We start from the raw sequence: 9,358 nt of genomic DNA on the forward strand, positions 1-9,358 counted from the left end.
GAAAGATCTATGTTCAGTGGGAATGTTCCAGAATCTTGACTGCTAGTAATTTTTCGCTCTTGTGGTGTTTTTGTGGAATACCAGTCTCGAAGAGTCAATAGATGTTCTATTAAAAAAGGTGTTAGGGAATCTGATTTAGGCTAGACTAATCGAGTTATTACTAGCTAGCTAGCTTGCATACTGTTTAACTGAATCACATCCTAGAATTATGGAGATGCTTGTATAGACTGCAGATCTCTGAGAGAGGCATATCGTATGCAGCACATCTCAACTTGAATTGACCATAGAACCACTTCTCCCTCCCTTCTCTCCCCCATTCCCCACAATAGCTCATGGAACAAGTTTTTCATAGAATACATTTGGGAGACATTTTATTGTGAACAGAGATTATTTTATAACACAGAAATCCATGGAATTTGCATAAATATTTAGACTTGGCTAAGTGCCTAAATTTCAGGTACTATGCTAGGTGCTTTCACATATGTTGCCTAATTTAATTTGCAAAGCAAAATCCTCTGAGGGTGATAAGAAAATCAGGCTTAAAGCATTTAAGTGATTGGCTTGCAGTCCCATAAATGGATAAGTGCTGAGCCAAAAGTGAACCCTACTACCCTGACCTCAGAATACATACTCATCCTATTCATCTTAGCAGCTCATGCCTTGGCATGACTCTCTAACAAGCTCATGCCTGTTCTCAAAGTCCAGCTCAAATCTCAAGATGGTCTGCAGAATTCTCAAAGCAAACTACACAGGATCCATGTCGTTCATCAAAAACACCTTTGCAGACCACGGAATGTAGCCAACTTCTGGCCATAGCAGTTTCCTGATGTCTTCTACACTGACCTCTTTCTTGGGTCCACTGACAAAAAATGAACTTCAAAAGAAAAGCTGACTCTCACCGAAGTCTTCATAACTCAAAGGCTGCTTCTCCAGCTGCTGCATGATTTCAAGCACTCTGACTCTTCTCCTCCCCGTGGCTGTTCTATTATTTATTCTTGGTCTTCAAGGAGAAGGGACAAAAGAAATGAAAAAGAAGAGGAATTTCTAATAGGCAAACTTTGCAATAGTTTGGCAGCTTTTATGAAACACCTTATAGGGGAAGAGGTTGAAACTATTGGCTAGGTAAAGCTTTCATATTACCTGCAAGGCAGAAGTTAAAGTATTTGTTTCCGGACTCAATCTAGGAAAACACAGAGGAAGGGAGGGGAAATCACACTTATTAAGCATCCACTGTGTACAGGTGCTTTATATAAATTAATGAATTTTAATTTTCATCATTTGACATGAGTGTAATTCTCCTCTTTGTAAAGATAATGAAAACCGAGGCCCAGAGAGAGCGAGTAGCTGGCCATAATCACATACTAATAAGTGGTTGCAAGATGTGTCTGACTCCAAAGCACTTGTTTAGGTACTCTCTATGCTGCCTCCTGGCTAAACACTGTTTCCCCATTATCATGAGAGAAAGACAGAAATGAAAACACAGGTGTTCATAGCATTAGATTATGGAGCTTAATAACATCCTCTCTGAATTGATAAGTCTTAGATTGACTACTTGGAAAAATTTTTTTTTAAGATCTCAATTTTCTTAAGTCATGTGCTACTTGATTATAAATGAAAATCTAGTTATAAGAATAATTTAATCACAATTTTAGCTTCTATAAAATCTTTCACTGAGAAGCTCAAAATACTTAATGAGTATTCATTAAGGTTCATTTAACCCCTTTGAAGCACAGACCCATCATTATTATGCTTTGGGAAGTGAGGAAACTGAGGCATCCAGGGACCAAGTACCTTTTCCACACACTCTTGTTAACCTAGATTGATGTCCCAGATCCCAAACTGGAGTTTTAATCCAAGTGTTGCTTTCAATTCATTGATATAAAGGAATCAAGTATCCACAGGATAAAATATCGGATTATATATTTTTGACTCTACATCAACACTATTAACATTTTGGGCCAGATAACTCTCTGTCATGGAGTGGGGGTAGGAATTGGGTTGGGTGTCATGTGCATTGCAGGATGTTTAGTGGCATCCCAGGCCTCTACCCTCTAAATGCTGGTATCACCATCCTCCTAGTGTGACAACCCAAGCTGTCTCTAGACATTGCCAAATGTTGAGAACCACACCCACTCCTTAGAATACGTGTGTTAAGAAATTGTGATATATGATAGAATGCTCTTTTATCAATGCCATCTTTCTCTCTACTCTAATAAAGTCCTATAACAGCTAAAGAACCCAGAGTAAGTCAGGGCTAGAAAGAACAGGTGAGGATCACCTAGCTAAGCAGTTTTTCAAATTGTGTGAAATAGGATGTTATTAGGGCTGAGGAGAAAAAAAGTTTTGGTGGTCAATTTAGCTTGGGAACGGTGGGCTAGACAAGATTCATTTTACAAAATGAGCCCTTACTAGGTCCTAGTCACTCTACGAGGGACTTGGGACTATATCAGTGAACCGAAGACACCTGTTCACTTAGAACATACATAATATCTTAACTAAAATCAAGTAGCATGTTATGCATAATACATACTTGGGAAAATGAAAAAGATGGTCAGGATAAAGGGGCATCACAGATGCTGGACTCTGGGAATGGATTGCAATTTTAAATTGGGTGTTTAAGCAGCTTTTCTCGTGCCTGACTTGAGTTCTAAGTGGCAGAAGGACCAGAAGCCTCAGGACTTCTAATCCAATTTAATTTCCACTCCTTTATCCTTTGTCTTCCATTCACAGCAGTGCTTTTGGGGCACCAAAATTCAGTTTCCACATTAAATCAAATTTTCTAATGTGATGAGTACCTCAAAATCACTTAGCAAAGTGGTTCTCAACTGGGATGACTTTTCCCCAAAGGGACATTCGGAAATGTCTGGAAACAGTTTTTTTTTCCTAAATATGTTTTAAAATTTTATTATTTGATTGGTTTCAAGCATACAGTACATTGGTTAGATATTTATATAGTTTGTAAAGTGATCCCTCTAATTGCTCTTTTTCTCCCCTGGATTGTGACTGAGGGCAGTGGTGTAACTGCATGTAGTGGGTAGAAGCCAGGGATGCTGCTAAATGTTTTACAATGCACAAGACAGCCCCTCACAACAAAGAATTATCTGGTCCCAAATGTCAACAATGTCACAGTTGGGAAACCTTGACCAAGGCAATAGAGGAGTTCTCACCTCTTGTTAAATGACTCAAAATGATTGCCATATGGATTTTGCATAAAGTGTATCCAGAAACCTCATTTCTGGCCTTAGAATGAGCTCTACTCAACAGTAATAGGAGAAGGGAGGGGTCGTTAAAATGTGAAGTTTTGAACCAACCCTTATCTACATGACACCTACACGTCCAGAGCTTTCCAAATTTCTTTCAAGGGCTCCTGCATCTAGTTATCTACCTGATGTCAAGCATACGGCAGTGTGGCTTCTCACAAGAAGAATTCCCAAGTGATTAACGACACCTCTTACTTTTCTTCCAGGTGTTTGTGTAGAGTTTAAGTAACCATAGTCTCAGTGTAGAAAGATCTTCTCAAATATTGTACTGCAAAAAACAAAAAATACATTCAAAACATGTGTAGCACATATCCCATAGGTATGCAAGTGCTTTGCAATTTAAACATTTTTCTGGAAAATATATAGCCTGGCTTAAATTTTATGGCTTTTCAATAGATCTTTTTATTTATAGTGAGTAGTTTTAAGAAAATAAAACAGAACATTGTGTAATAACAACCTTAACCTCTAAGCATTATGCAACATTCTAATGATGCATCAGGGAAATGTACACACATTCCCAAACACCAGGACTCTTTATGCTTTGAAACTGAGCAGTACTCTGCATGGTCCCTTTATGAATCTAGATCAAACTGCATTTAGCTTTATGCCTTGAGGTCACCTGGATCTGCAGAGTGACATTGATGAATTTTTGCTTGTCATGGTTAGTATTAGCAATGGATGGATTCTCAGGAGATTAGACACTAAAACTCTTTCTCATTTAGCTAGATCTTTTAGGAATTCTTTGCAACATGTTATTTAGAATAACAATAATAAATGTGTTTTTCTATTGGCATTTATAATGTCCTTGTTGCCTGTTATCTAGTGATTCTTTAATCACAGTCATTTATTTCTTTGTTTCTTGATCTCTTTCATGCCAGATTTGAATTCTGTTGCATTAAATACCTATGAGAGTCCCAATATTATTTAATGTAAGGGTCTTGTTTTCATGCCAAAATGTGATGAAGCCCAGCATGCCAGTAGCACTAAACTTTGTATTTTTGATTGAATAAACATGTTCATAGAGATTCACGAACCTCTGCAATAGTTCCGTGCTCCCACATTACCTTGTCCCACTGGCCTGTAGTCCTTGGAGTAGAAGACAGTGCTATGGAGTTTATTTTGTTAGTGAACTTAGTCTATAGAATGCGACTGTGACATATGATTGGTGCAAGTATGTAAAGTGGTTATTAAAAGATAAACTTACTTGCTATTATGAATGGTCCCTGGAAAAGCCAGGAGAGTCCTGTGAACCCTATTCTCCTCGCAGTGGCACAGAATTTCTAGTTCTGCAAGAAAAATAAAGTTGTAAAAATAAATTTACTAACTCTAGAGGAAAGAGCTTGAATCCAATTAGAAGTTTGGGATACAGTAAGGCAACTACTGAGGGTTTTGTAAATGTAGAATTAAAGGAAAATGAGTAAAACAAAAGCAAGGAAAGTGTATTAAGTGATCACGGTGAAGATTGCTTGTGTCTTTCAAATTGCTGAAGGTTGAAAGGGTTAAAAAAGAAAGAATGTGTTTAGAGAGAAATGTTTAGGTGAAACATTTTAAGTTTTCTCACCTCAAAAAAGAATATTTCAGGATAAAAATAATGCTGTACTTTTCTGCTTGAGCTCAAACAACAAGGAGTCCTGAAGAACCTCAACTGAGAAGAAGGATGGTAGAAGAGGAACAAATCATTTGGCTTCAGATTTCTGCTGGGAATTTAATCTCTGTTATGTATTAGCTTTGCCATAGCTTTTTTCCTTTGAGCTAGTTAGTTAATCTTTCTTAAGCCTGGATTTCTTTTCTGAAAAAAGGGAAAGAAGTTTTCCCTACGTTATAAAGATTCAAGAAGAGTTTCTATCGAATTTTGGTCTCAATAATTATATTGTGAAGAAAAAGTCTACTCTCCATTAGGTTTATTCAGGTATATAGCTACATCCAAACTACATATTATTAGTACAACCCTTTTGTATGCACAAAAGAATGAACAGATAATGGTTACAAAACACATGCACATTTTAATTCTTAGGCACACCCTCAGAGATAACTTGCGATTTAATCTTAACTCAAGTTCAGGAGATCTGTGTCTAAAACTGTTCTTGTTGCACCACTGAAGAAGGCCAAAAGATAAGAGAGATTTCATATCAGCATCCTTTCCAAAAATGAGTGTCCTTTTGAACTTCATAAGTGTCGTTTCCTTTTCCTTTAGAAAGCTCAAGTTTGAGTCCTTTTTCTGTCATTAATAATTGTGGTACTTTCAACAGTCTTTTAACCTTAGTTTCTGCATTTGCAAAATGGATTTCTAATACTTGCTCTGTCTCCCTCAGGACATTGTTGTAAGCATTAAATGAGACAATGTTAGTAAAAGTTCTTTATGAACTAAAAGGTATCAAACAAGCGTAAGGCATTTTTAACACTGACGTAGTTTAATGAACCATGGTATGAACCAGTGGTTTGGTCTCCTACTCAGCAGAAGATCCCTACAGGCATTGCATTTACTGTACATTTCTTATGATTTCCCCTTTCTCTTCATTTCTTGCACAGCTTGGAACTGAAGTGGTCTCATATTGAATGGTCACAGACTGAATATGAGGTCTGTGAGAACGTGGGCATGTTGCCCTTGGAAATTGCCAGAAGGGGCTATTCCATGGACTCGGCCTTTGTCAGTGTAAAGGTAACAACTCTAAAATGTCAACTCAAGCTAAAACTTAGGTTGCTTATTTTATTTTTTAAGAAAAAAATCAGAATAACCAAGGAAATTTCAAATTGCAGACATGCCACACTCTTCTGGGGATTCTAAGTACAAAATCTCCTTGTTCATTCGGCCTTTATCTAGCTTCATTAGCTCTTAGATATAATATTTTTAACCCATTTTTAGTTTTTAAATCTGGTCGTTAAGTCTTGAAGTTTGATTTCACAGGGAGGTATGTCCAACCTAGTGAACTTGGGACAAACTCTGCTTTAGAAAGAAAAGTTGTTTGCAAGGCATTCTGTGAGGTACCCAGAGCAAATTTCAGTCCCCAAATGGCTTTCTCTGAGTATGAACCAGGGTAACTCCTGTGGTCTCAGTGGATGAGGAAAATCAGGACAAATGTATCTTAAGAGTCCCCAAGTCATACAAAATTAAGGGAACATATATCAATACAGTAATCATTTTTGATTTAGTCAACTTGTTATTCCTTTCCATTGACGTGGACCTCGAAACACAACCTATAGCTATTAGAATTGAAGGAATTTTTAGGAGTTGCTATCACAATAGCACTTCAAGAGAACAAAAGCATGAAAAGCTTTTATATACTAATGACAACAAATAAGCCTTAAGACTCCCTTCCTCAATCTAATGAAAAGGGCACTGATATTAGCTACTAGAAAAAAAAAATGACATTTCAGTTAAGTCTCAATTACGATAATAATTCAAATCATCCTCAGACCCTGCGCGCCTGAATTCTGCCATATCCAGACTCAGTATTAACTTTTCAGTGGGCATAGGCTCCTTTCCCCAGATCTGTGGGTGCTTTATTGTTATTAAAACATTAGACAACTTAGTATGCCCTATAATTTTCCAGCAGATGGTTTGTGGAAAAAGAAAGAATCTGGCTGGATGGTTTTCTAATAGTCCTCTGGTCTTCTATAGATAGTGCCATATGCTTAAGTCTGGAGTTTTAGGCCACACTACAATTCACCTTGCCAGGTAGAAAGAACATACATGGTGTGACATAGAACCTTTTATCTACATAAGCAGAATGCACACCACGAACCTGCCAGCTGAGTGTACAGGCCTTCATCAAACACAGCCCTGTGTCCTTCATTGATGACTACTCATGGCCCACAGCCTGCCACCTTATACCAGAGGTTATTGGCTGCTTGACTAAGAACAGAGAAAGAGAAAGCATGTTTACCGGTGTTGTTTGCCCTGGTTCAGATCATGCACCTTCACTGGACTGATTTCTCCAATCACTTTGCCTCAGACCATTCCTTTTCCCACGTAGGATTCTGTAAACTCAGTGGTGGTAAATACTAGGTAATTGCACGTGCAAGAACCATGCAGGGATATATAAGTCTCAGCATATGGTGGGTACAGGTGTACAATGGGCTGCCTTTCTACAATGAAAAGTTCTTCGGGAGGAGCCCTGGCATTGTAAGCAAAGAGCAAATGGGAGCTGAGAAGGTAATACCCTTCTTTAGCAAACTGTTTCCACTGCAGAACCACTGGCAGATATTAGGGCCTTTGATTAGAAACAGAGAAAATGTCTGAGGACATAGAAATAAGAATTTTTAAATTTTCAATTGTGCATTTCATTCCTTTATTTAAAAAAGTGAAGAAATTTATTAACCCACTATTCTGATCATCTTAAACATTTAAAAAAATACAAAAGTAACAGCCGCCTATTGAGGTTGTACTTGGTTCTCATTCAATGACCTCTTTTTCAAACCAGCCAAGGATGCTGTTCTTAATATATGTTTAGGCTTTCTCTGGCTGGTGTTGAGGCCAGGACTTTAGAGCCTTAAAATCGATTGGTTTTAAGGGTGGGGAACAGGGAATCACTCAATAGCCTCTTTAAACTAGAGTGATTTTTTTTTTTTTTTTAATAACTTACTTGATGGAGCTTCTAAGCCCTCAGTTCTGGGTGTGGCTTGTCTTTGCGGAGCTGTTCACCAGGTCTGCTATCCCCATAAAGCCTACATCCAAGTTTGTGAAGAGGGATGGTTTCATCCAGACAGGAAAGCGGAGCAGACTTTGTTGTAGTTCATCTAGTCCAAAGGCTTTCAGTGTCCTGGAGCTCGCAGGAGGCCTCAGAGTTGGCTGACAGACCAGCACCCAGGCTGTCAGGAGTGCCTGCTTTTTTCTTTCTTCACTCTTCCATCTTTTTTTCTTCAGAGACACTATTTTAAAACAAGGTTAAGGTAAAGGGAAGGTAATGAAATAAAAAAAAATCTGACTTGTAACAAAGAGAAAGATATTGTTTAAAATTCATGTTGCTTTCTCCAATAACTGAATCATTTATAAAAGAGAAACAAAAAAGTTTTACTTTTACTTCCATTGATATTAGCCTAGAAAAAAGTTAACTTTAAGAAAAATTCATGCAGCTTGGATCAAAAATGTTTTATTACAATGAAAAAAAAAACAAGTTGTGTTAAAAATAGACTTGTAGAGCATGAGTTTAGTGTGAGACTAGCCTAGATGTTTCTATATTATAGAATATTTTTATTTAAAAAAGACATTTTTTTTTTCCTTTTAAGGTCAACCAAGTGTCAGCTACAATTGGAAAAGATTTCACCATGACTCTATCTAAACTGATTCAGTTTGACCCAGGTACGTTTCGTGTCTACAGTTCATTTTATGTTTTTTGTAAAGAAGTCTGGAGATGACAGTATTATGCAACTTCAGCCAACTAGAAACTCCTCAGGGAACTGTATTACCCCACTCCAAGAGTGATCGGTTTGGACTTGAAGCTTTGCCCTTCATACTTTATTTTATTACAAGTGAATATTTATTTTAAATGAGAAAATCATAACAAATGAAAAATATAAAATATCAAAGCAAACATCCAAAAATCCAGGAAAAAAATAATGTCATTTAAAAAAATTATTTAAAGGCCTGGCACAAAGCTGAAATGATTTAACTGCCTCATATTTTTATGGAAATTTTAAAAATGTTATGTTCATATAGATTCCTAAAGGGCATTTCTAAATTATCTTTCTCGGAATAGGTTAATATGTGGAGATTCCAGGGGAAATTATTATTTAATTAGATAGCACATATTTTGCATTAAATCTGCGGGAAAATTTTGCTAGGTGCAAAAGGGAATATAAGAGTATGGTGCCTGCTCTCGAGGGTGTTCTACCATGTGGGAAATACAGATGTAAAAACAACTCACTAATAGTACATTGGAAGGAAAAGGATGAGCCGCTGTTCTGGCTAAGGCAAATCCTGGAAGATTTCCCAGGATTCTGAGCAGGCAGAATAAGAAGAAGGGGACTTTAGGCTGAAAGACAAACACATTTTGGGGGACTGTACCTGAAACACCAAGGCTAGAGCCATGCCTTCTCTCCCTGGCTTCCGTAGATGGGGGCAGGTAGCTAGCTCTCCCCCACTGCACCACATGGTGCCT

The 9,358-nt window shown here is 37.5% G+C and overlaps 1 protein-coding gene across 1 annotated transcript in view; it reads left to right on the forward strand.

Annotated features, from left to right (window-relative positions):
* The window catches only part of FREM1 (FRAS1 related extracellular matrix 1), a 109,821-nt gene that overhangs the window by 82,857 nt on the left and 17,606 nt on the right, over window positions 1-9,358 (forward strand). The window contains exons 27-28 of the mRNA XM_006918357.1: window positions 5,790-5,919; window positions 8,487-8,559. Coding sequence (XP_006918419.1) covers window positions 5,790-5,919; window positions 8,487-8,559 — 203 coding nt within the window. The remainder of the gene's footprint in view (window positions 1-5,789; window positions 5,920-8,486; window positions 8,560-9,358) is intronic.

This window comes from Pteropus alecto, unplaced genomic scaffold, assembly GCF_000325575.1.
Source record: "Pteropus alecto unplaced genomic scaffold, ASM32557v1 scaffold95, whole genome shotgun sequence".
Classification (NCBI taxonomy): domain Eukaryota; kingdom Metazoa; phylum Chordata; class Mammalia; order Chiroptera; family Pteropodidae; genus Pteropus; species Pteropus alecto.